The sequence below is a fragment of the Falco peregrinus genome, chromosome 8 (assembly GCF_023634155.1).
Source record: "Falco peregrinus isolate bFalPer1 chromosome 8, bFalPer1.pri, whole genome shotgun sequence".
Classification (NCBI taxonomy): domain Eukaryota; kingdom Metazoa; phylum Chordata; class Aves; order Falconiformes; family Falconidae; genus Falco; species Falco peregrinus.
This window is the reverse complement of record NC_073728.1, coordinates 33,408,446-33,435,824: the sequence shown is the minus strand read 5'-3', so window position 1 is coordinate 33,435,824 and position 27,379 is coordinate 33,408,446. Positions and strand designations below refer to the sequence as shown.

General features: G+C 40.6%; 1 protein-coding gene across 2 annotated transcripts; it reads left to right on the top strand.

Moving 5' to 3' along the window:
• Positions 1-2,839: 2,839 nt before the first annotated feature.
• On the top strand, positions 2,840-26,722 carry CFAP221 (cilia and flagella associated protein 221). Of its 2 annotated transcripts, XM_013305464.3 has the most exons (24): positions 2,840-3,020; positions 3,487-3,587; positions 4,584-4,670; positions 4,776-4,871; positions 5,353-5,453; positions 7,836-7,939; positions 10,049-10,208; positions 10,727-10,850; positions 10,938-11,049; positions 11,272-11,380; positions 11,963-12,050; positions 13,782-13,871; positions 15,817-15,912; positions 17,374-17,464; positions 19,082-19,209; positions 19,657-19,737; positions 20,766-20,873; positions 21,016-21,192; positions 22,659-22,817; positions 23,232-23,326; positions 23,879-23,968; positions 24,172-24,288; positions 25,645-25,674; positions 26,286-26,722. In XM_013305464.3, the coding sequence occupies exons 1-24, from the start codon at positions 2,882-2,884 to the stop codon at positions 26,407-26,409; spliced, it is 2,607 nt and encodes an 868-aa protein (XP_013160918.1). In that variant the 5' UTR covers positions 2,840-2,881; the 3' UTR covers positions 26,410-26,722. The 2 variants fall into 2 exon arrangements, with proteins under 2 accessions (XP_013160918.1, XP_055668330.1); XM_055812355.1 differs by lacking the exons at positions 2,840-3,020; positions 3,487-3,587; positions 4,584-4,670; positions 5,353-5,453 and having other exon boundaries at positions 4,784-4,871.
• Positions 26,723-27,379: the final 657 nt, after the last annotated feature.

Genomic DNA, 27,379 nt, shown 5'->3' with positions numbered 1-27,379 from the left:
CACCTCGGAGCTGAACCTTTATCTGAGCCTTACCAAAGAAGAACAAGTTAGATGCTAATACAGGAGGGTTTTTAAAAATAAAAGCGTCGGTGCCGTGTCCGCCGCCACACCGTGGATCCTGAAAACGATTAGTAGGGGGGGAAAGGAAAAAAAAAAAGAAGAAAAAAAAGGGTGTTTTTTGTCTTTTTTGTACTTCGGCCGTCAGAGCCCGCCGAACTGCAGCTGAGGGGATGCCCCCCCCGCCCCGAATCGGCGCTCCCGAGCACGGCGGGTCGCCTCAGCACCAATCCCCCCCGCCCCAGCCGCGAGTGGTGCGGCCCAGCGGCGGTGCCCCGTTGCCTAGCAACCGCCGCGGCCCGCCGCGCCGCTGAGGTGAGTGCCGGGCCGGGCCGGGCCGCGCAGGGTGTCCGGCGCCGTGAGCCGCCGTGAGGGGAGGAGCGGGCTTAGCAGCGGCTCCCTCCGGGCCGGGGGGACGCCTGGGGCGCGGGGGTGGGTTGTCTGGGCCTGCGGCGCGGCGTATCGCTCGCAGAATCTCAACAGGGCAGGGACGGGACGTCCAGCTCCCCTCCGACTCGGCTGGAGGTGGAGGAGAATGTGGCACCGACAGGGGTTACGTGTTGTTCGTGGAATTTCTGTCCGCTAAGAAAATCAGCTAGAATAATTATTTAAATTGGACCTTAAAAGCACGTTTTGCATTGCTCCTAAAGCACGGGGGATGCTTTTGCAGGTCTCATGCAGTATGTAAGGGCAATAAACTGCATCCCTTTCTGGTGGTGAGGTGTGCTGGGAGCTCTGAGACCCAATGGGATTAGAAAGGCCAAGTGCTGATGGAAGAAGGGTGATACCCTGGCCTGAGGGCATCTGAGGTGAGTTTTGCTGTTACATCCAAGGAAACCAGCATTTCACAGCCTCCGAGTTCTCCTGTGGGTGGCTTTAAACACACACACACACACACACACACACACACACACAAAACCCTCATGTTAAGGATAGCACAGGTATATAGGTATCCTGGAAAACTTAACCTTGGCATATAAACATTTGTCCTGTATTAGCCCTCTGAAGAATACTGCAGTGTGTTATTAAAGTTGGTGAGTGATGATGATAGCATCACTTTAAATTACTGATAAGATTACATTGGGAATCCTTTGTAATATGTATGTCTACAGTTTTTCAAAACTTGTATTCCTGATGGAGAATACTGACCAAGAGAAGGAGGGTGACAGTTGTATAAGTTAAAGTTGAACACCACAAGTGGAAAGAATGTAAGCCTTATATTTAGAAATTTTTTTAAGTGTGTTTTTCTCCAAGTTTGGTTGGTCTCACTACCTCAGAAGAAATTTACTGTTGTGCACAATAGTACAGTTCCTCTTACAGATTTTCTGCTGCAAGTAGAAAATCTGTACTTGGAGTTATGGAGTGGAAAATATTATTGGGGCTAGGGTTCTGGTAGCACATTATTTTAAGCTTCTTGCTTATTTATTATTTAATACTGCACAAGGCCATAAATCCAAACAGCAGCTTATAAGCCTGAAGCACCTCTCGACTTCTGCCTGAAAGATCTAAAGCAGACTACAAAATCAGACAAATACCAGAGATGAGACCAAAAAATGTAATGGGGGGAGATGGACCTCTTTCGTCCTCAAAAGTCCTGATTCGGTTATGTTGGGCATTGCTTTGCTGCTCTCTTCTTCCTTTCCTCCCTCCAACTTTTATTGATCAGTGTTAATTTTAGGTTGGGGCCCTTTAAGGTCTTTCAAGCCAATATGAAAGTGTTAAAATAACAAAGAAAGCACAATACCACTGCTGGTATTAACAATTCAATTTTGGAACTGTTGAATCTTCAAGTGCTGCCACGGTGTGGATCACACGGTGGAACTCTGTTGTCTGAGCAGCTAATCAGCCTTTGTGGCACTGCTCCAGGAGCAGGAAGGTGCCTTGTGACCGGAGCCTGGCAGGAGGAGTCTATATTCTCTAGCATTGGGTGGGTTCAGCGGTGCACTGATACTAATGTGGCACCATCCCGAGCTGCACACCCATCTTCCCGTTCATGAAGAACAAATACAAAATGAAGGGTTTTCAACCCACTTCTTGATGGTTGAGAAAAACCCAGCATGGCTTTTGAACTCAGTACTTTTTCCAAAAGTATCTTGTCTTTTTCTCCATGCAGTTCTCCGGTTCATAGGAGAGCCAAGGACTATGTGCTGTATTTATGAAGATAATTTTTGTGGATGGATTGTGTCTGGTGTCCTTATTATGTAATATTTGAACTTGTCATTAGGGAAGTTTATGTTCTGATAACAGTGCTTACTTAACACAGGATCTATAATACCTATGGCCTTCTGAGTTTACAGTTATCTTCACTAAACAAATAGCCCAGATGATGCTATCCAAACAAAAGATTCACATGCCAATTTTCTTATCCCTCTTATTAATATTTAAAAACTAGAAATGCGTCTGCAAGTTAACAACCCAGTCAGGAGAGATTAGAAGAACATCTCTGCAGAAATCAGTTTGTATAGTGGAATTACCATAAGAGCCTTTTCTTCTCTGTGCTGGAAGACACGAAGGGAGAGGTGTTTTACACAGTGCTGAAAGCCAAATGCCCCCAGTAAGCCTTAGAACAGATGAACATGGCAAAGTGCTAGGGCTTACAGTGGGAAAAGGGTTTCCTGGAATCACTCTGTCCTTGTACTTACCACACACACAGTAATCTACTTCAGTAGGAAGAAAAATAACTCCTGCTCCTAAATGTTTTTAGGCAGTATTAGGCAATAGATGTTACCAATGCAAGGGAAGGCATTTTGATCATTGTTATTTTGATCTGACCCCAGGTGCTGAAGAATTTTAGTACCATTCAGACTCTCATTTCTGTTCTAACATGGATGTAGTTCAATCAGCCTCCACAGAAATCACAATCGCTAAGAAATCCTTCAAGAAAATACCCAGTGTCCTTCTGGGCAGCCTAGTGGAGCAACCTAAAAAAAGACATGCTGTCCCCAATCACCTGCTGGAATCGAGTAAGTTTCTGCCTTCTGACTGTTCCCCCACCTTAGAGCAATCCTAGGAGGCACTTTGCTATTATTTTTCTTTGCAACTTGCAAGCAAAATGCCCATCCTGTTGCTTAAATTGTGTCTTCCTGTGAGCCCAAATTGTAGAAGAGGAGTCAGGAAAGAAAATAGTGGTTGTACTGATCCTGGCTGACTCATTTGGGCTGACTCAAGTTTTGGCGTGGCTTGTTGAAGCTGTGATGCCAAGACATAAACTGGCAACAGGATCATGGCTCAGCTGGTATAGTAGATGCTGCCTTAACTTTCCATCTAAAAAGTCATGCCCCCTTAACAGGAGAAGTAATCTCTGGCTCATTTTTTTCCTCTATAATGCATTGGGTACAACGTAAATATATTTAGTCAATGTAAGTAACAATCATCATGTGTATTTCACCTGGTCTCCTTTTCTCCCTGTTTTATTATCTGTCTCTGTAGAGATTTATTCAGAACTTCAGAAGAGCAAGGTTATACAAGCTGAGCCTGCTGTGTTACACTATGGAGGGTATGAAGTTGGAAAATGTCATCGACAGATACTGGTAAGTGTCAGAGCAGGGATCCTCTTGGGGGTCATAAAAGGACAACAGAAGCTGAGTAGACTGCTTGTGGTCATGAGGCCTTTTGCTCTATGGAGTCCTCCAAAAAGCAGCACTCAAAATCAGTGGCCCTGTGGTAACAAAACAGACGGGTACCATGCTGTGTACATCAGTGTCCTTTGCGGTCTCTGCTCTACCTTTGTTTCCTGTGTCTGTGAGCAGTGTTAATGATATGTGACTTGCATGTCATAAATGAAGGATGCATGCTTTAACTCCATAAGAGATTGTTTTCAAAATGTACTTGGGCCGTCACTGGGTCTGCAAACATGTTCACTGGCGGGAAAATTTTGAAAGCACCTCTGGCTTTCTGCCAAAAGCAATTTAATCTAAGGAAAGAAACTTGGTGCATAGGTTTAATTGTCTTTCCTTGTGAATAGTTTGGATATTTCCTTCTCTCTGTTTTCCCTTTGTCTGCCTTCTTTACGCATGTGGTGTTTTGAGGCAGTGGTTGGGTGATTATGGTGGACTAGGTTCTCCAGATATAATGAAAGTAAACAAGAAGCAGGAGGCTCTGCAGGCTGAACTGTCACATCCAAAGGTTTGTTGCTTTGTGATCCAAAACAAAACCATGGAATATTACATAATTTCTGTTGTTTCATACCTCTGTAAAAGCAAAGTCAGTAAGTTGTTTCATTTTTTGTTCCTTTTGCACATAAACAAAACGACCAGAATTTGATTCAGCAGCAGCGTCTTACAGTAGTATCTTCTTTAGCAAAACTGTTATTCCTAAGGAATTGTCATTGGTTCCAATGAATAAAAAATCAGAATGCAAAATTTACATACATTTCTTTTAAATTCAGAGCATATTCAGAATTATTTTTACTGAAGTAAAAATTATTACTTACAAAAAATGATCTTACAAAATGTACAGTTGGCATTCTCAACTGACCTCTTACATTGTAAAGTGTTTTGTGGTCTTGGCTTTCTTTTGTTCTACAGAAGCTGATAAATATTTCTGGTGATGTAACAAACCTTCACATAATACCACCCCAGACAAAGTATTTTCAGATCAAATACAACAAAACAGTAAGTGTCAGAAAGCCTTCACACTGCTTTTTGCATGCAGCACCAGTTTTGTGTCACGTAAGTGGCTTTTACAGGCCATCTGTTTTATTTTGGGTCATTTTCTAGCACCGGCTTGTCCCTGGCTTTTCATATGTGGTTACTGTTGACTTTTGTCCCGATGAGTGGCGCTATTACTATGACTGCATCCGAATTCACTGTCAGGTGAGGATTTATTATAAAATATATTTACATTTGTAATGGAATGAAGCAACTATTAGGACATGATGACAGTGATAAAGTAAAGGTACAGTTAATCTCCTAGAGCCACATGGATTTATTCCCAGTAAGTCTGGATTGGATAATTTCATTTTGAGCATTTAACATTTTTCTCTCTGTAAATGTCCTGGAGCTGTGGCTAAAATATCTTCCTTATTCTGTTATTCTTTGCCAGTAGATCAATCTTTGTGCAACTCTGATGTAATGTCTTAGCTGAGCAGGCTTTGAGGAGCTCTAGAGAGCTGCTGAAAGTATGGAAAGACAGATGGATACTGAAAGGATGTAGAATGTCAATATCCTGAGGTGCAACACGGTGATGATCTTGAAGACGTTTTGTGCCCACTTACTGGCCAACTACTACAGAAACATTTTCTTTCCATATTTATTCAATGTAAGAAACAAATATTTATCTCCCTTTTTTCTGCAGGGAGATGATACATTCATTGTTCCTGTGCATGCTTACCCTGCTGTGAATGTTGTAGAATTTCCATCTTTTATAAATCTGTCTGATGTATCAGTTGGTCAGAGGTGAGTTAAGGATAGACATTTGTCCACATTTTGTGAGACATGCACAAAATCTGAAAAATCTGATTCCTAAAATTCCTTAAGTACAGCTTAACATATTGGAAGCTTTAAGGAAGTCAGCTGCCATCTGGACTGCAAAATAATTCTATATACGAACTGTTTCAGGCACTTGTTCACAGGAAAGTAAATGCTGTGCAAACTAAGCATATATATAGATGGAACTGGGTTTTCAGTCTAAGTTGTGCTGACTCACTTGATTCATCATATGGTGAAGCAGTATGGCTGCTGTCCATAATCTGTACACTCCCAAGTGCTATGTCCTTTTAGCATTATTAAGTCCTAAGTGAATGAATCTTCCTTTCAAGATGAAGCATTCTGGAAATGAAGATATGGTAGATATAAGTGATAGCAAATACCTAACCTCAGTCCACAGATTGATTAGTCATTAGATTCGCTTCTTCTATTTAAAAATATTGAAATCTTCTGATGTGGAGCTCTAAATGGCACAGACTTCATCTTGCTCTGTTGCATAGATGTAAAACTGTTTTCATGAAGTTATCGGTAATAATTGTGAATAGGAAATGGGGAGGGGAAAAGGAGAAGGGAGATCCTGTTGATTAGGGTCTAGTCCTGTAGTATATAGACTATATTAGTTGTAATTATGGTGATCTGTGTTAGTGTAAAGATTTGAGTGAATTCTAGGAACTGAAGTTCTTAGCAGCTGGATTTTGTCTTAGCTTGTCAGTTGGAAGCAACTCATTAGTTTTACTGAAGCACAGAAATATGAATAGGCAAGGCACATACAAGGAAAATGCAAAATTCTGCAGTAATATGATCCCAGAATTGTAGAATGAACATTTGTGTGGTTTTGTTTATTTGCTTTTCTAGTATCCTTTAATCTGTTAAACTCTAGTGAGTCCATCAGAATTGATGTTACAGCTTTCTCACAGGACTGAACATAACTCCTGATTTTTTGGGTGCCTCTAGGCATGATGTAATTCTCTTTATTTGCTCCATTTTTGTAACAAGTGCTGAAATATACAGAATTTTCATACTCTCAGAATACAGAGAAGAGATTAGAAAGAATACAAAAGACAATTTTAAATGATAGGAAAAATTTTCAGCACAACAGGGATGCTCAGAGATGCCCCTGAGGGAATTTGGAGGAGTTCCTGGAAAGAAAACTGATGGTTTCAAACCTTAATTTTTACTAGTATTTTTCATCATTAGGCTATTAAAAATTTTCCTAAAAAATTAAAGCTCTCTGAATACATGGTACTGCGCAGAACCCAGGGTACTATGAGCTCAGTCCATAGCCCACTGAAGTCAATGGAAGAACTGCCTTTTACTTCCATAAATGTCAGATAAGACCTATATTTTACCACTCAGCTTTTTCCTTAGGTACAGAAGGTCCATCAGGCAACAGGTGACATAATTGTTTTTAAAGCACTTTGGCTACTGTACAAGCTGCACTGTACCCTAAAACAAATTGCCTCCCCAGTCTGCTGTTACATCTTCTTTATGAACAGGTCATATTAAGGGAGAGAAAAAAGGACTTTGCTGTTATCATTTCCTTAAGCATTTCAAAATGTGCTTTCCAAAGAAACACTGTGTATAACATGCATTCTTTGCTAATCAGTAGGATAGGATTTCAGCCAGTTTACAAAGAACAGAAATAAGCCTGGGTAAACTGGTCTTGATTTGTAGGATGATATATGGTGTTACCCCACTGCTTTTGTGTTTCAATTTGGTACATGAAAATAGATGCATACAAAAGTAAGGCAGCTTGAAAAGATATGTGCTAATACCCTCACACAACCTGTGTGAGACATAAAGAGCTTTTATGAAAATCAGGCCGTGGTATCTTTATTTCCACAGTGGTTAAAGCCTGGTCATTCTGATGTGTTGGAGTTTTCAACACTTTTGAAGACTGCATAGTCTTTCCTCATCGTCTTTCACAAAGACGGCCATGGGAGAAGGCTGATTCCTGGTTCTGTACTTATTGTTGCTCCAGTTTGGATTGTTTGTACTAGCTAGGTACTGCGGTTTGTAAGAATTTGAGGATACATATAACTAACTTCTAAAATCTAAATTTTATAATTTTTTCTGTAATCAGATTATGTATGGGTAAGACAAAGTAAGTCAAGATGTAAAATATCCAGCATTCAAATCAAGATTTAGCTCTTATTTCATCACTGAGTGAAAGATCTGAAATATTTTGCTCTTTTGGAAAAACGAGGAATGACTATTTTCACATAAATAAGTAACCCATCCCTCTGAACACAGATAAATTCAGTGCATGTTGTGTATAATATAATTGTTCAGCTTGTAATTGATGATCAACTGTAGTTTCATTAATTTATTTCTTCCTTTCTCTCTTTTCAGTAAGGAGTATGTTATCCCGTTGCAGTGCAGCTGTCCAATAGATTTTGAATTCCACATTGATTTTATTCAGCCCCACAAAGCCTTCACTGTCCAGCCAATATTTGGTAGATTGAACTTATTTTAAATGTTAAATCTGTATTTATTAAGTGTACTTACTTGTGATAGTGTATTCAGTGCTGTACAGAAAAAGCCTTTGCCTCAAAGTGTTTCCAGGTAAATGCAGGCTGATAAATATTAGTCACGTACAGCCTCATGGCAAATAGCCTTCTGTGGCTGGTAGATTTCTTTTGTCAATGCCCAGCTACCAACCTCTGGCAAAATATGGGACGTCCAAAACCGTCCATCCAGCCTTTGTCTTCTGTCTTTGCTGGTGCAGCCTTTGGAAAGGAGAGAGGCAGGAAGCTCAGCACTCACTTCTTTATCACAGCTTTCCCCGTGGAGTGTCTGGCTTCTGCCCCATAAAGGAACAGATATCTTTGTGGAATAGGTATGCATCATGTTGCTTGACTGGGGGCACAGAGGAAATAAAAATGGCCTCTGTTCTATCAAACATATCCCTATACCTGTCTTCCCTCATGGTCTAGAAGAATTTGATGGAATTATGTCTGTTGCTTCAAGAACTGTTACAGTGATGGGCACAAAACACACTGCTGCAGGTGTTTCATGGCACAGCAGTGGATATTAGATTCATTCTAGATCTCTGTCTATGGGCTTTACAAGAGGCAGGGACTTTTGGCTGCAGTATGCTCAGCTATTTTCATGCCTCATGTTGGAAAGGGCTCTGTCTTGAGGCAGATGTAACTGTTTGCAGGTCAGTTGCTATCATATGTAACAAATTTGCCAGGTGCCGGCAGGAGCATATAAGTTTTCAGGTGTTCTGACAAAAATACCGAAGTGAGTGAGACCTGGCTGAATAATTCACTTTGGCACTCTGGTCAGTCCCATGAAAATACATAAAGATCTAAATAAATAAAAATCTTCACAGAACTGGTGCTTAGTGCCATTTGTGACACTGGAATTTAAACTTTGATTATTTATGCACTTCAAAAAAAGTTGCTATTGTTCCTGTATGTACAATGATATGAATTTGCCCTGTCTTGTCAGATGGATTTTCATTCTTCAGGGGTAGTAAGTAGTTGGATTCCATCAATCAGATGTGTGGTTCACAAAGATAAACTGTGCTGCTGCCTTATTTTGTGTCATTCTTACAGGATAATATTCTTTCTTACTTTGTGCTTAAAGAAGTTTTGATATATCAAGGGAGGAAAGGAACAAATTAGTGTAACTAGGGAGAAGTAAAATTCATCAGGAAGTTTTTGGGGTTTTGCACAGTCATAGACAAAGCAGCTGGAACTAATTCATGCTTTCTAAGTTGGCTTAGTTATTGGGAGTATGGAGAACAAAAATATCACAGAAAAAAAAACATTAACCCAGTAAAAACTAAGTCAGAAACTTTGGTAGCTAGAAACTCTGAGGAGCTGAAGGCCATCTGAAAAGGACTAAGTTTCAGCTCCTGTTCAGGCCATTGTGCTCTGAGATAGTGATGAAATAATCGAACAAATTACACACACAAAAAACCACCCAACCCAACGATGAAACTAACTGGTTTTAACTGCAGGATGCAGAAAACCAGGCAATGGTCACTTTACAGATACAAGAAATTAGTATTTCTGATGATCTGAATAAATTCCTTGTTGCAGAAATGCATCAGGGCTTATATCCTGGGATTGCACTTAATGTTTAGGGATACGAAGGGTGGTTAAAGTGGTTGAAAAAATAATGGAATAGGTAATAAGGAAATAAGACCAAGTAGTGACAGGTAGCGCATCAAATCCAGATGATTCCCCCAGCTTGGAAGAGCACAGAGGAATATGTTTATAATGCTTTGCTCATGAAAGCAGAAAGTGCCAGAGATTTAAGACTGGCAGATGCAAGTGAAGAGTTTCTAGATATAAACAGGCAATAATTTTCGTAACAGTAGGAAATATTATAGTTTCACTGTCAAATCTCTCTGCTATTGCAAAATACCTTCCATTATCTGGCAATGGATATTTCTTGAAAGACACTTTGAGATTTGAAATATTTTCCAGGCCTGCTGCCATCCATTCAAACGTTAATATTGTTTTAAAAAAATGTAGTCCAGAATCAATTTCAGTATACTTAAGTGACCTAACATTAGATGGACTCTTACTGGTTTTCTCCTCTAATCACAGGAATCATTCCAGGCAATGGGAAAGTGGAAGTAACTGTGAAATACTCCCCACTTGAGTATGGAACAGCACAAATGACAATGCAGTTACGGATTTCACAGTTTCGTTCAAAACCCTATATTTGTGTATTCACAGGAACATCAACACCACATCTGGGTCTAATGTATGTGTGGCTGACAGGCCTTTGAGTATTTTTGCCCAATGCTAAAAAAATTCATGGATTTAGTGCCATTTTGCTGGAATCATTTTAAGCATTTGTATCTATGGAGATTTAAAATACAGTAATGTGTTTCAACTGTTAATACATGTACCTGCCTTCTTACATCATTTGCTCAGAACGCCCTTAATCTATGTGAAGTGAAACTGTACCAAAATAAAAGTAATGAGAATTTACATGTCCTTAAAGAAGTGTTGAGCATCCTCAGCTTCCATTATGCCTGCTCTATGTTATAATTATTGCTGAGGTCTTGCAAGATACAGGGGGTTTTGAGCAGTAAGATCTTTTGGGCTGTATCTAATTTTTTTGAACTCTGAAGATTAGAAAGTTTGATTCCAGTTGTAATATGGGAGAGAAATTTCCAGTCTCCTTCTATATCTAAAGGGGATGTAAATGCATGTACTAGACTTATATGCCATTTACAGAGTACTTATAAGAGCAATATCTGTCCTTTTGACATCTAGAAAAGAACATTTTGACAAACAACGAAGTCGTCCAGAGAAAAAAGCTGTGTCTGCAGGAAAATCTGTGGTGTGGAGAAGAGACCAATTCAGCCAACCACGTTCGAGTCCTATTCAGAAAGTAAAGGTGTGAAGAGATAAATACACACAAGTACTTTTCTGGGCTGAAAATCTTTCATGTTTCTATTTCTTCCTATTAATTTATATCTCATAGGAAATTGAATACCAGAATCTGAGATTCCCCACAGACTTGTCAAATCCATATGCTGTAGCTACTGTTTTGAATCAGGAACCAGGCAAATTGAAGATTAAGGACTTGAAAGAAGGTAATGTAATTAAGCAGCATAAACTTGGTCTTTAGTGTTATTTGTAGGTTTCTGGTGAGGAACTCAGCTTCAGAATTGCTGAGGTGATGTCACTGTAGTTCCTGTAAGAAGTCTCACCTTAGCTTTATGTATTAATGAATTCAGTTATCATAATGGGTGGGTTTCCCAAATAAAAATTCAATTTAGTCTGATGTGTGATATGGCTTTCTGATATTCCTGCAGCTCTTTGCCAAGGCACTGAAGGGATAAAAACAAGACAGATGAAGGAAGCCATATTTCACTTAAAAGTCAAACAAAATATTCAGGAAGAAGCAGCAAATTATCTGAAGTGGTAAGTGTTAGTTAACCACATTAAGAACACTGGGGTTTGCTTAACTAAGGCCTCTATGAATGATGTATGCAATATCCACTAATGCATAATTCTGCCATTTCATATCCTGATAGTTCTGGTTTACAGCTAAGTTACTGTTGGTTTACTTCCATTTTTTTATCTTCTGCCTAAAAGCAGTCTCAGTAGTGATCCATACTAGTACCCAATGAGGTCTTTGATTGTATAATTACATTCAGAAAGAAACCTGCTGAAAACCTTGTTCACCTAACCTTATTCTCAGGCATCTCATCTTGTGGCCTTAAGGGCAAGGGAAGCTTTTATCATGGTTGGCAATAAATCAAGGCTAAAATGTGTAATGGAGTGAACAGAAGTGCACATATACATCAAATGGCCTAAAGTAAAACACTTAAATTGTGTCTGTAAGCACACTGTGATTTCATTTGCAATCCAGAGATCTACCTTTATGCTGAATGTTACAGACCTCTAGATGCCTTAGGAAGAGGGTAATAAGTCTGTTAGTCTTTAAATAAAGCAAACTGTGCATTAAGTAAAGCGTTTTTCTTGCCTCCACTGTAAATGCAGGCAAGTTCGTAAAGGCAAAGATCCGATGTCTCTGGAATTTAAAAAAGAGATTCTTGAAAACCGACGGAGGGAAGAAGAGCAGTACAAGGTTAGTCTTTGTTGGTTTTTCTATAAATCTAAAATCAAATTTATATTTTCAGACTACACAGTGCACTAGTGAATTGTATCGAGCTCTCTGTGTCTTCAGTTTTTCTTTATACATCAGTGCAAACCTATACTAGCTGTACTTCTTACTGCAGTTATATCTTTATTATGCCTGTGTATCACTGTTTCTGAGGTGGTTTTATCTTGGAGGTAGATGGAGAGGATAAGTTATTAATGGAAATGTAACGAGATATTTGCCCAACCTAGCAGATTTGCACCCAGCTGCATCACAGTGCAGCTTTGCAGTGTAAGTCTGTCGGCATCATGGCAGCATCCAATCTTCTGTTTCTATTGTACCTCTCTGAAGAGCTAATGTCCTGAATTGCTCACAACCAAAAGCTAAACCCAGTCATTACTCTCACACAGAGCCATGGGGAAATAATTCATCAGGTTGTTCTACACCTTTGCCCTCCCTCTCTTTGGTTTCCTCCAGTCACCCCAGACTGTGGGTCATGTTCCATGAGGGTGACAGCAGCAATACCTGGTGGCAGGAGATATTTCTCCCCGTATGGCACAGCCCTCAGGGACAGGTGGGGTTTGTCCCTCTTATCCTGCCTTCTGGACATTCAGGTAGCTTCTGACATCCCACTGACTTCCAAGGAGCTGTTTATGGGAGTAAAATTATTTATAGATAGGGTAAAGGCTTGATTTATACATTGAATTAGGCACTGTGAATTAATTTAAACATTGTATTTAATACTAACAAAGGAGGAAGTCAGCAAAAAAAGGATCTAAATTGTGAGATTGTTGTATCACTAAATCAGATGTATGTTAGCTTTGTTTAAAAACATTTATTTACTTACCTGTTGGCCATAGGGGCTGTGGAGATCTCTGGTTGGTTTCACAGTTGCCCCCATGCATTTCTGACCGAGGCGTATTTTTGCTCATGCTGTCAGTTTGTTCACCTTGAATGTCATGAGGCCTCACAGAGTATTTATTATCCCTCCATCATTTATTTGCTCAAGCAGCCACTATGTTATACAGCCTGGGAGTGGTTGTCCTGGAGACCTTTAACTGGTCTGTCTTCCATTGTATTAACTAAAACCTCAGTCCATGAAAATCATGGGACTTTTGCCCTGCAGAATAACCCCAAGGTCTTTGTTTAAGACGTAATGGTATCTGGGAAATGAAACAATAGGTAAGGAGGACTGGGATGGAAGAGGCACGATGAAAAGAAGCACTGGTATTCATCCAGCATGCCTGAACACTTTGAGAGGATCTCAAAGAGGTGAACTGATATCAGTAGTAAACTGTTTCACACATGAACAGATTGAGCTGGCACCATTGGAAACCATGACAGAGATGTTCACAGAACATGGGAAAGCTGCAGGAAATTTCTGTAGCGCTGTCATCTGGGAAGATTTGTTCAGGTGCTAACTTATGCTGTTGGTTCTGTAACCCCTCTCTTGCTGATTCTGGCTATGCAAAGCAAACTGTGTTTCATTAGGGCAGAGATCTGGTTGAAACTCAGACCCAAAAAGACATTATTTTACTTTGTTTGACTTGCTCAGGGCTTGCAATAATCACTCCCTAGAAGGGAATGAAGTCTGTTTTGTCAAGCTCCCCGCAAACGTTACATTGTAAGTGAGCTCCACTATTTCACTAATTGTAAGGGAGGAAAGAATTCACTAAATGTTTTGTACTAATGTGATTGTTCATCCTGGCGACAAATTAGATCCAAAGAGGAGATCCTATCATAGAACAGGAGTTTCAGAGGAATGAAGTAGAAGTTGCTTTCAGACGTGTTATCCGCCCTGTTGACCAGGTTTGTTTATGTGTTTTTATTGCCTGCTGTATGTTATTATCACCTACTAAGCTAAGTAAATATTTGACACTGAATACTTTTCCTCCTAATATTCCCATTTCCGTGTTAGTGTCTTATTTCCCATTTTACTTTTAGTACAGTAGGGCAAGCATTGTGCTACAACTTAGCTTCTGATGTTCTGATCTAATATGAGAGACAAGTGGAAATCTGCAGGCCTAACCTGATATTCATATTGCTTGCTTCTGAAAGGTCTCTCAGGAGTAGTTTTCTCATGCCTAAACCTAAGGTTAAGCATATCACAAGATTTGCAACCTTTACTTGCAGCTCAGATTGACAGGAGCCTTTCTGGTACTTAGATTTTTTTGTCCTTCTCTGTGGTGTAAGGTACTTCCTAAGATCCATTTCCTAGGATTATTGAGCTACTAAAGGAACTTTGAATGTTAACAATATGAACTGCTGCCTTCTTGAGGAACATAATAGCTGTGGGAGTTGGTCTGTTGTTATACACCTGTTACAAAGTGTTGAAAATTGTTTGGTGAGGCATGGCATGGTGTTGTGTGGAGCTGGTGTTCTGATAACCTTCCTAATCTAAATGTTGGTTAAGCAGCTGCCATCCTGTTGAGAGATACTGTACTCTGGGTTTGCTGGAATTCCTTCTAGTGCCACATTCTTCTGTTACATTGGTTTAAAACTGGAGAAGAGATTAATGCATCAAGAAAGAGATTTTCTTGTGTTCAAAGAGTGTTCCAACAATTTAAGGCATTAGAGACATCACCTCTGCCTCAAGTATGTCCAGAGCCAGACCTCACTACATGTGAGGAGGTTATTCTGAGAAATTATCATTCTTAAGTTTACCCCAGCCTTTTGCCCTTCTGTAGTATGTGCTATCAGCCATTATTGGAGACACAGGATACTGGTTTTGCTGGGCCCCTGGTCTGAGCCCCTACAGCTATGTCCCAACTTGATATCTGTGCAGGATGAAGTGTGTAAACAATAGAGACCTAGTCCATTCATCCCACTGTCTGACTGCCCACGTATTTGTCCTGGTTTTGGCTGAGACAAAGTTAATTTTCTTCTTAGTGGCTGGTGCAGTGTCGTGTTTTAGCTTTGGTGTGAGAACAATGCTGGTAGCACACTGACGCTTTTGGTTGTTGCTAGGTAATGTTTATACTAAGGCAAGAACCCTTCAATTTCTCAGACCCTGCCAGTCAGAGGGTTGGAGAGGCACAACTGGGAAACTGGGAGGGGACATAGCCAGGACAGCTGACTCGAACTAGCCAAAGGGATATCCCATACCGTATGATGTCATGCTGAGTACATGTAAGCCGGGAGAAGGGGCAGGGTGAGGCATTCAGCATTACAGTGTTTGTCTTCCCAAGAAACCATTATGCGTGATGGAGCCCTGCTTTCCTGGAGATGGCTGAACACTGGTCTGCCCATGGGAAGTAGTGAATGAGTTCCTCGTTTTGCTTTGCTTGTGTACACAGCTTATGCTTTACCTATTACACTGTCTTTATGGCAACCCACGAGTTTTCTCACTTTCACTCTTCCGATCCTCTCCCCCATCCCACTGTGGGGGGAGTGAGTGAGCGGCTGGGTGGGGCTTGGTTGCCGGCCAGGGTTAAACCACAACAGTCTTGCAGTTAAATCATAGTGTGTGGTTTTCATTTGTGTGGATGCAGACCATGCTACATTATCTCTGCATTCCCCATACTGTATCTGCAAATATTTGGTGATTACCTCCCATTAAGCCCTACAGTAAAGGCTTCTGGTTAAATGCCAATACTGCAAACGTTTTCACTTGACTTAATTCCAGTGTTCAGAAATAACATATGGATTCAGGCCAGGGATTGGCTTGGGCTGGAGGAAATTCCTCCCTTGTATAGTTGTAAAAGGGGTGTCCTTTTTCTTTTCTGTTTCTTTTTTTAAAAAAAATACCATGCAGCATCCAGGTGTCCATCCCACATTTGACTTGCTCCGTAATGACACTTGGGACAACAGAAACAGGATGCTGAGGAAATTCCAACAAGCAGCATACAAGGTAGCGTGAACAACCAGAATGCAGTGTGATGGCACGATGCCTTGGAAATAGCACAAAAGAACAGGCAAACTAGCACATAAAGAGTCTTCACAGCTAGCTAGGGATTTGATAGTTTGATAAATATATCCCCGCTTCACCAGGAAGTAAGGATCTGGAGTAAGTTTTGCATTTGCTGGTGGTTCTGCTGGTGCTTGGTATTGCAATCAATACTGAGCAAATGCAGATAAATTTAGGGTTTTTTAAAAAGTAAAAAATATTTCTGCACAAAAAAGAGAAGATTTCAAAATGCATATAGAATACTGTGCCCAGTTTTGGCATCCCAGTCATGAAACACATCAATAAGCTGGATCATCAGTGTAGAGCCACCAAGATGGTCAGGGTCTGGAGCACTCATTCTGTGAGGAGACTTTGTCAGGATGCACTTACTCAGCCTGGAGAGGGAAAGTGGAGGGAGGGAGCAGCACCTTCCAACATGTCCGAGGACATTATTTGTGATGGAGCCAGAATCATTGCAATGGTGCATGGTGGGAACATGGGAAACAATGGTCATAAATTCAAATAAGAGAGGCATAGACCATGTATAAGGAAAGCCTTTTTCACCATGAGGACAGTCAGTCATTGGAGCAGGTTGCCCAGAGAGGCTGTACAGTCTGCATCCTTGGATGTTTCCAAGACCAGACGGGATAAAGCCCTGAGCAACCTGGTCTGATCTCATCACTGACCTTGCTTGGAGCACGAGGTTGGACTAGGACCTTCTAAGATCCCTTCCAATGTGGAAGATAAAGACTAACCAGTAAAATCACTTATCTCATTGGGTTTAAATATTATTATGCATCTTCATGGCTCTTTTCCCAGTAAATCTAAATGTAGCAAGCAATATGGAAATTTCATGCTCTCCTAGTATTCAGTTTAGATACTCTTCTCCAATCCATTCACAATATTAGGCTCGATACGTAGGTCCTGAAATGAAATGCTCTTTCCTGTATTGCACAAATAAAGAGGTGGCTAAATGGCCCCTTCCAGTATTAAAACCTAGGATTTTTCATCGTTACCCTGCGATATGTGGTGCTAGGCAAATTGCACAGTGCAGGTTACTACTTATTCTTCTCATTCACAGAGCCCCAAGTATTCATATGACCCTGATCAACTGACTGTTTACCCATTGTTAAATCTGTATATACCAGTAGACACAGCTGAAGGATCTAGCCAAAAGAAGTCTGACCTGTAAAACTAAATGGTTTGAACTGGTTTTGTTGTGTAATGGCACTGCAGAGTTGAGATCCATTCTTCATCTCTGCTTCCCCATTTTCTCCCTCCTGAACAGAAAACAATAGTAAAAATTCTGAAATAGAGATGTCTAAGTCAGCTCTGTAGAATAAATACAGTTGTAATGTATGTATATTTCTCTGGCTATACTTAGAGTGTTTGGCTTAATTATAAACTTTAAAATCATTCTCTCAGATTGTGATTCAGATTCGGCTAAATCGTTTACTGCTTCTATTCCGTGGGCTAACCAAAGAAGCCAGAGGTTTGGAGGAAGGCTCTGTCTCTGGTAAGGAGTAGAAGAACAAGTTGGTATTTGTCCATGAATTATGATAATTCAGGTTGTACTGCAGTGTGTCAGGTGCATTACATATAAAGGTGAAGACAGAGTTCTTACAAAGGAGTCTTCCAGCAAAAAAGAGAAGTGTGACAAGGCAGAATCATAGAATAGTTTTGGGGTGGAAGGGACCTTTAAAGGTTGCCAGTTTGAACCCCCCTGCAACGAGCAGGGACATCTATGGAAGGGATCTTTAAAGATCTAGTTCCAACTAGTTCCAGGGGCAGGGACATATCTGTCACTAGATCAGGTTGCTCAGAGCCCCATCCAACCTGACCTTGAATGTTCCCAGGGATGGGGCATCTACCACCTCTCTGGGCAACCTGTGCCAGTGTTTCACCACCCTCATCGTAAAAAATTTCTTCCTTATCTCTAGTCCGAATCTACCCTCTTTTAGTTTAAAACTGTTACTCCTTGTTCTATCACAACAGGTAGGAACGGCTGTACTCAAAATACATCTGTTTTTCATGCACATTATTTACCAGATTTTAAAAATATGATTAACTCTTCTTAGGAACCTTATGACTTATCTGCTTAATAATAGGGCAGAAGTTGTGGATGGTCCATCATTGGAAGTGTTCAAGGTCAGATTGGATGGGGCTTTGAGCAACCTGGTCTAGTGATAGGTATGTCCCTGCCCCTGGAACTAGATCTTTAAAGGTCCCTTCCAACCCTCCTGGAATAACTTCTGTGATTCAACTTAAAGAGCTGAGGAACAATGAGAGGGCAGATGGGACTATATGAAAAACAGAGAGGTGGGTAAACAGATCAGGTGGAGCCCAAGAGGTTCGAGTCATACGTTAAGAGGAGCTTATTGCATGGGGGGTGGAATATGGAAAGACACCTCAGTATGATGAAGGCAAGATATCTGAACTCAGTGAAATGAGACAGTAGGAAGCATGAGATACATGGCTAGGTGGCCTGTACTGGGTTGAGTTTTCCTCCTTATTGGTTTCTCATACAAGTGCTTTCAAGCAGTCACTTTTCAGTGAGGTGGAAGTGCTGGCCTGGAAGAGTCACTTGTTCTTTAGCAGTCATAGAATGAAACTGACCTTGGATGGAAGTCACAGTTGGGTACACTGGGGACAAAAGAGAATTTGTGTCTCTTATTTCCCACTCCCTTGTACACACACCATTTGACAACTGCTGAAGCACCTTTGCATGTCAGGCCTTTTCCTGCCTCTGCAAGTTGGCACTTGTAATTCCTAGTATGCAGGAGCTGCAGAGATGCTTCCGGTAGAAGGTGAATGGCAGTTAGTGTAAGAGAGGCCTTCTGACTTGTTTCTGCCTGGCTGAGCGGAATGAGTTAGAGAACCATGCTGGAATGAATAGGCTGTAATGTCCTTTTAGGAAAGGGGAAATTAGATCTGTCTGCTAGTCAAGGTATTGTGCCTGTTGTCTTGTAGATAAGGCTTTCAAAGCCTTTAAGAAATATTACCTTACTTCTTATATTAAAATTACTAGACACATCTGTCTTAGGAAGATGTTAAATACATCTTGATTCTATTTCTGAAATGGTGTATTAAGATATATTACAAAATCTTTATATTTGCTTTCCATTCATGACAGAAAGCAGGAGTTTCAGCAAACAAAAGAAGAGTGAAAAATGTGAGGGCTTTTCTTCCAGCATATCTGAAGATCGTATATTGCCTTTTGAATTCCCATTTTACAGTTCCCATGAATTGCACCGTGACTTGGTAAGTATAGTAACTGAAATGGTGGCCAACACTCAAGGCAGAATTTTGTTGAAGACACTGGCCCAAGACCCAGTACTGCCTTTGTTAAAATTTCACAATGTGATTGGTGTTCTGGGGTTCTGACAAATTAATTCAGGACTTCAGATTTTTTGAGGGTACTGCTGAAAGCAGTAAAAAAATTAAAATCTTTGCATTGTCTTAATTGCATTTTAAAGTTCTGATTAATACATTAACGACCAGAGTTAGCTAACATCCATGATTTTGCAGAATAAAAGAAATGAAAAAAAACTGAAATGCTGAAGTCCAAGAAAGGACAGGAGAAATATCAAACAAAATGTTTGCATAATTATTTCCATATATTTTCAAGTGGTTGTGATGATGGATTGCTGCCAATGCAAAACAAAGTGCCCACCATATTACTGAGTTTTAAATACTGTATTCTTTCAGGCACCTGATGCTCTTGGCCTAGTTCCTATCGAATCTGTAGATGTGACAGTCAGACACATTCTTCCTTTTTATGATTTGAAGGTAAGTCAGTACAGCTCCCTCAACTGTATCATGGTTTTCTTCCAGAAATCCAGTTGGACACGTTTTCTGCCTGATTCAGTGGCCCCAGTGTGTAGCTCAGTAGAAATGTTGCCTTAATATGGCTGTATGATTAGCATGCTTTTTTTAAAAACAAATCTCACCTGTTTCCATAAGTAACAAGCTTATAGTTGGCAATAGTCCCCTCCAGACAGAGAGGTGAATCACCTCAGCCAAAATTATAACTCAAGCAACAAAAATCCTTCTATGAATGATGATGCTGCAAGCCCTGCACACTACACAGTTTTTCCTTTGGTTTTACAGTTTTATAAAAGCGACATTGTAAAAGGGTCCTTCCTTTTACAAAGTAATGGAAGTCTTCTGTTTATTTGGCATCCTGTTCTTCATGCTTAGTTCCTTCATTCCTGTATAGGAAATGCGAACTTCTCCTTCTTGAAATAAGTAATGTTTTTTCAACTTTGTGAGTACAGAAACTTTTTTTTTTTCCTCCTGACTTCTAAACCCTTTTCTCTCCAATTTTTGCATAGCAAAAGTTCAAATTCTGCACCCCATCCCAGTAAAAATATTTCCTTAGGCTCGAGTCAATGCAGATTTTGGCTCAATGTCCACCTTCTTTTTTTTCAGGTGGTGTAGAAGTCTAGAAGCTTTCTTATAGTGTCTTTTCCCCTTATTACGCATTGGTTCATCTGTCAGTGTTATGTATATTACTTAACACAGCTTTTCTCCACTCCATTAAGTACAGTATATTTGATCAAGAAACCATTAAATCCATGCTCTTTCATAGAAAAGAATGGAAATATTCCTTTATGCACACATTCAGCTTCTCCTGGTGAAGTATGGGTTCTTGAAGTTTTGTTCATATACCATGTTCCAGAATAGTGTTCCAAGTATCTTTTACCACAGAGACGTGATGTGTCTGTGATGAAGCTGGAATGTTCCATTCCATCTATGAGTTAATCAGAAGTTATTATTGTCATCTCCTGCAGCACATTTTTTTTCTTTGCACTTAGGTTCCTCAGCATTCCAGCATTATGAAGTATCAGCCATTTGATACACACTATGCAGCCACAAGTTACAAGCCTCGAAAACTTTCCCGACCACTGAGGCAGGGAGCCCAGGTAATGAATCATCTCAAATACAAACTTGGCTGAAGTCACTCTCCACCCTACATTTCTACATTATTTGTTTAGTTTTGTCTTGACATTTTATACCAAAAAGCTTACTACACCCTGAAAACCTTTGATGTCTGTGTTTTTCAAGGATGAGTTGATTCAAGTAGTTGCTTCTCCTGAGGGGCAACTTAACCTGGTCTCCCAGAGGATGGATTTTTACAAACCATCTCCAGAAGATGTAGAAAAAAGGAATATCAGCCTCTTAAAACTGGTTCCTCCCCAAGCTTTGGTTCACCCTACAGAGAGCAACCCACTTCGCATTTTTGTAAGTAGGAGTTGACTACCACAAAGAACCTAAGAAAGAAGGGGAAAAGGTGTTTGTTCCATCAGAAGCCTGATGTGGAATTGGTGCGCAATTTTCTTACTCAGATTGGTATATAAAACTACCCAGAGTGAGAGTAATCCTTCCAGGTGCAGGCCCTGGTAGGTAGGAGTCACAGAGCTCAGCCCACAGAGAGGGGCATGGCTTCACTCTACAATGGAATTTGATCTGTTTAGGGCAGGGGATGATAAGGCAAAGTTGCCAATGATGGCAGAGAACTGGAGACCCTTCCAGTCTCACACTCCATAATTGGTCACTGATCCCAGGATTCCCTGGAACACCATGGGGCCCCTCACTTCTCCATTTCTTCCCCCATTTGGATGTTGGAAGAAAAGCCATGATCTTGTCGTCTCAGTCCTTCTATAACCTCGTGCTCTTGCCCAGATAGATAGAACAGGTGCAGCCTTGTCCTTCTGTTCAACTAGGGGACTGCAGTTCTGCCTGATCCTTAGGTAAACTGAGAAAAGTGAAGTCAAACTCTTTGCTCACAATGCATCCTGCTGCCTTAGAGTTTCCAATAGTTCTCATAGCATACCAAAACCACATTTCCAAACTATTAGGCACAGAGATTAAAAAAATTACAACCACATGTGTGGGAGGTTTTTCTGTTATTTAATTGTCATATAGATTATGCTACTTGGCACCAACTACGGAAGTCATTTCCTGCGCAGTGCAGTACAGCCTGAAAGTCCCCGAGGTGTCTCAGAGCAGGAAGAGCCAGCTGTATAGCTCAGTTAAGTGCTGTGCATGGCAGCATCTCCAAGCCAGCATGCCACTGTGCCTGACTTGGGTGGCTCTGTCTGTCAGCATTACTTAGATTCAATGGCTCAGAGCCTAGTGTGCTAGTCTGGTGATCTTGGCATAACATATATGGCATAGACTTGCCCTCACTGCATGCAGCCAGGACTCCAGCGGACTTACTGATGAGATCCTCTATGCATCTCTTTCATCCCTCTGTTATGTCAGTGTAAGAACCAGACACGGTCCGATCCTAAACTGCCCAGCGTTAGACTTCATTCAGGAACAGATGCTAGTGCAGTGAAATAGCTGGCAAAACGCTCACTAGCTTCCACCACAGCAAGGCCAGTTTGCATTCTTGGATTTTAAATTGTTCAGACAATCAGCAATGGAGTTTGGAATAATCAGGCAAATTTTTTTCTTCCAAACCTGGAGACAACACCTAAATTGCTGTATTTTAGACAGCAGAGAACATGGATAAACCAGGCAGATTATGGGTCTGTGATGACAAGAGACAGGAAATGAAGGGTCACACGGAACAGAACAGTCACAATGAGACAAAGGTGTAAATCTGGGGAGACTACATTAATTGTAAGAACTGAATTTTCATCAATTAAATTCTTTATGGTGCTCATAACAGGTTTTAAAAATAATCCTTTCTTTGTTTTTAGAACCCCACACCAGGATTAGTTCCATTTTTACCTCCTTTGGCCTATTCTGAAACAAATATTGAATATCATCTTTGTCCTCATCCAAAATACACCTTTACCAAGGAATGCCCCAAAGGATCCTGTATTCCAGTCACACAAAAGAAATTTCTGCATCACAAGGTATGGCCCTTTGGGTTTCTTGTACAAGTACCTGGCTTCTTGATATCTTCTTGCTGAGAATTTGCTCCAAGGAATGAAAAAGGAAGATGAAGAGTCGTCCTAGATAGAAGACATTTTCAAGTATAAATTATGCATGCACCTAAATAGTCAGTACATGGGTCAGAATAACTTGTTCTTGTTCAGCTTTATCCATGTCTCTTATTTATCCCTTAGTATTTCTCTGCTCTTTCCTTCTTTTTACCATCTACTTTATTTTCATGACCTTGCAGTGGAGGTAGCATCTTTTAAATATGGAGAACTGCAGCTCCTCAGATTCAGTTCTCAGCCAAGAAGTCAGATGCTCTGTCCTACAAGCCTCTGTCCCCACTGCATTATGTATTAGAGGTCCGATCGCTGTAGCTCTTGTCATTTCAGGAAGTGATTTGCGGAGTAATGGAATGGAGAAGATTCTTACCAGTAGTGTATTCCACTTTTTCTAACACTCCGACATTGACAAGTAGAACAGCTAGGTAAGAAGGAATTTGAACATACAGTGCCTCTATCCTGCACTAGTTTCTGCTGTCTGTTACTCCATTTGACCAGTAACTAGTCCCACAGATAAAAGTGAGCCTACACGTGCAATTAACTGCTGCTCAGAAATCCAAAGCCGATGGGGAAAACCCCTACTGACCTTCTTGAAGGGTGGGTGAAGAACAGTATAAGTAGAGGAAATACCTAGCCCTGGAAGGAGAGTTACAGTTGGGACTTTCAATAACATCTTTCCTGAATGCTTTTTGATTCAGTGCTAGAAGACCCTGGGAGGTACAAACCCTGTCTGCCCTGCAGCAGTATGAATGGTAAAACCTTTAATATATGGGTACCTGCACCCATCTGGTAGCTAACATCTCCCGGGCTCAGGTTCCCTCATATCACAGCAGTTTCTGGTGTACTCAGATTTTCCAGGAATATTTAAAAGTACATAATTTTCATTGTAACTACAACTACTGTGTGAAGCTTCAAAATATAAATATTTAGTGCAGTTGCCATCTGCCCATCTTAAACTAATACCATTTCCATCACAGGGATCCTTACAGTTTAGATCTGCTTCCAAGAGATGTACCACCAATGCTGCATGGCTTACCTGAGAGAGACAGGGAGAACATAACTGACCAGTAAGTTTTTCCACTATTTTGTATTCAGTGTGATTGATTATGTCTTAACCACTTGTATGAACGTGTCTAAACCTGTACTGAGAGATCCTCCAAGGCAAAAGCACAAAGTCCCTCTTGCATAGAACGTACTTTTGTTTTTTGTTGGCTAAACCCCACTTTTTAAAGGATAAAGCCCAATTCTTCTTCATCTTGCAAATTTTTAGGGAGACAGATGAAGCTGAGTTCAAAATGATTCTTACTCCAGAGATGGTGAGAGCTCTGTTTCCACAAGTTGGGGAAGCACTATCAGAAGGCAAAGAGAAATCAGCAAAAAGAGAAGGGTAGGTATCATTTGAAATTAGGGAAGAAGAATGAGAGGGAATCTGAAGACAAGCATCCCTTCCAGATCACGTAGAAAGTCATACTGAGGTGATGTAGGGGCTCCATCACAAGTGGGATACAGATCTGGTACTTTGAGCAGATTTGCACTTCAAATGTGATCTCTGGATTAGACTGCAGAAAGCAGCTGTGAATGTGACACACTGGCCTGGATGTCTCTTTGACTTCAGTTTTATCAATGTGAGCTAACACTTGAGGCACTTTTCTTGCCCTTGCAGAGATAGTCAGTGTTCTTGGACTAGTGGCTTTTGATTTTCAGTGACCGTTTTTGTTAGATATTTACTAATGCTGGCAGAGCAATAAGCCCTTAGAATCTCCCCTGGCATGGTGCTTTTTTCTCAGGCTTTTCCTAGGAGTGGGTCACATTTTCTCTCTGCTGTCTGAGCTTCACATTCCACCAACACACAATGTGTTTTAGGCATACAGCACAGCATGTAAAATAGCTTACATTCATAAACATAGATTTACCTTCTCCCTAAAATGTTGTGAACTGACCACTGTAAGGGCCAAGTTCTGCCCTATGCCTCCCGTACTGTCAGGCCAATGTCCTGATTTTGCAGCTCAGCAGAAAAACCCTGAGGGGCAACCTGAGGACAAGGAAAGCTCTGAGAGACAAATGGGTCTTTGATGGTGTTGATGATTACCACCGTGGTTTGAGATCAGCATTTCGCAGTTCTGTGGGGCTGGAAGCAGAAGCGGATGAACTGTGTGAAGCCTGGGGGTATGTGATGTTGCAGGAAGGATGCAAGGAGGTATATGAGCTCTTAAGTGGGACACTGAGGACAGTGGGCTTGAGCAGCAGGCAGTATGGGAAGGATACGTGGTTGCAGAGCAACAGAGGAGAATGTGCCGAGTTCTAACCCTGTTTTCACAGGTACCTTGTGTGACTTGGAGCAAGTCAATTAATCTTTATGTCCAACAGTTTGTCCCCTCTTTAAAGTGATTGTGATGTGGCTTAGATGTCAGGATGTGCATAATAGCCTGGAACTTTCAGAGCTATCAGAAGATTTGAATGTCTCATTTTCTTTAATTTTAGAGGGAAATTATTTGATTGACATTGAAATCCTATGCAACTGTCAGCCATTAAACTCAAAAACAGTGCTGCATATTATAAGCTCTCTGACAAAACATTGATTGCTGTATTGTGATTACTACAGCATTGATTGAAAATAATTTGCTCTAAAAACACAAATGTGTCAGACTCAGTGCTGTTTTTTGCATGTTATGACACTATGCTTGTCAGAACATGGGCATTTGGGCTGGCTTGTGTAACTAAAGGGTGGCCTTTTTCTCCACAGTGATACAGTGTTGGATGGTGCTTTTCCTGGGTAAGTAGTTTTATAATCATAAGGATCTTTCTTTTTGAAGTTTTAGATGTTTCCTTAAGAAATAAAAATGCTTTTCTGTATTAAACACCTCTGGGTATTTATACTTACTTGTTGAAACCTTCCCTATTTGTTTGGCTTTGTAAAGAAGGAAACGAAGAATTATTAGTAAACAATGAAGCCTCAATCCATTTTTTTTGTCACTGGAAGGTTCTTTGTTGTTATCAGTGGGGTGGTGTTTCACCAGATGACAGATATCACATTGCTCCTCTCCAGCCGTTTCAGCATTTTATCCTTAAGGCAAATCAGTTTTTCATGTGGATGCTCTAGTTCTGGCCATTGCAGCATATGTTCCTTCATAAATAAAACATAAAACTCAGTCTGGTATGTGTTTACCTGTCAGATGGTTAGCTTTACTAACTGGACAAGCCAAAAGTGAATGTTCTTTTCACAGTTTCATTCATTTTCCATTCTGCATAAGTAATGGAATACCCTCTGTGTTCATTTTAAAAAAAGAGAGGAATGATGTGTGTCTCTTCCTTTGTTTTTGTCAGCATTCCTAAGTAGCTCCCCCAGCTATTATAAATACAAATGGCATTTTAAACTTCTTGCAGAGACCTGCACAACCATCCAGATGGACATTTTCAACCCCAAAACAACGAGCTCAGAGAGAAGGTTCAAAAACATGTGGAGAAAATGAAGCTGAAAGCACTTAATAAAACCCTTATTCTGGGATAAGAGTAATTTTACGAAGTCCATGGCTTGGCACTGTTTATCCTGTTAATGTGTGAGGCCTTCTATGTCCCACCTACATGTATTTATGTTCAGTGAGGTCAGCAACGTCTTATGCAGAGAAGAGAACCACCAGTAATGCCACCTCTGCCAAGGACTCGCTTGTGATCATTACCCCAAACAAAGTAATTGCTCCAGTGAGAACCCTCAGCCACATACCTGCTCATTTTGTCCTGGTGTGAAGGACCAGAAAATGACAGTACTACCATGTAAAATAGTTTGGTAATTAATTTACAGCCCACTGGTTTCAAATAAAATGTGAAAAGTCTTCATGACCAAATTATTCTGATTTTGTTTTTTTAGTTATGACCTGTCCTTGAATTTTTGCAGGTAAGTCACTACATCTCAGTCATGACTGTAAATTATACACTTGAGACTTTTAATGAAAAGAAAGACTTGAACACAGTTACTGTCTACAAAAATAATGTCCAAGCAGATCTCATTAGCTGTTCAGGGGGTTAATTTAATGCACGGCTCTTTTGGCAAAAGGGTGCATGGATTGGGTTGATGAACTCTAGAGCCCTGTGAAAGCCCTGTAATGCTTGGAGTATGTTCCTCTAAGAAATGAGATTTCTTCAGCGTATCACCTTTCAGCTGAGATGTCTCCTACTTTCTTGTGGGCAAGCTGGACATCAGACAAAATTGGTTTTATCTGCAGTGAGTTGAGGGCTCATTTTGAAGAGTGGTCCAGGCTATTTGCACTACAAAGCAGATATCCTCTGTACTAAAAGGCATGTAAGGTGCAGCAATACATAGTACGTTTCTAGGAGCCATACTTCTTTCCAGACATACTTAAAACCCCTAAGAAAAAAAGTTAATTTCAGAGAGAGATCAGTGTAGACAAACTGTAAAAAGCCCAGGGAGATAGAAAATGAAAAAGTAGGCTGAAAATAAAGCTGCAGAATAGTCTGTATTA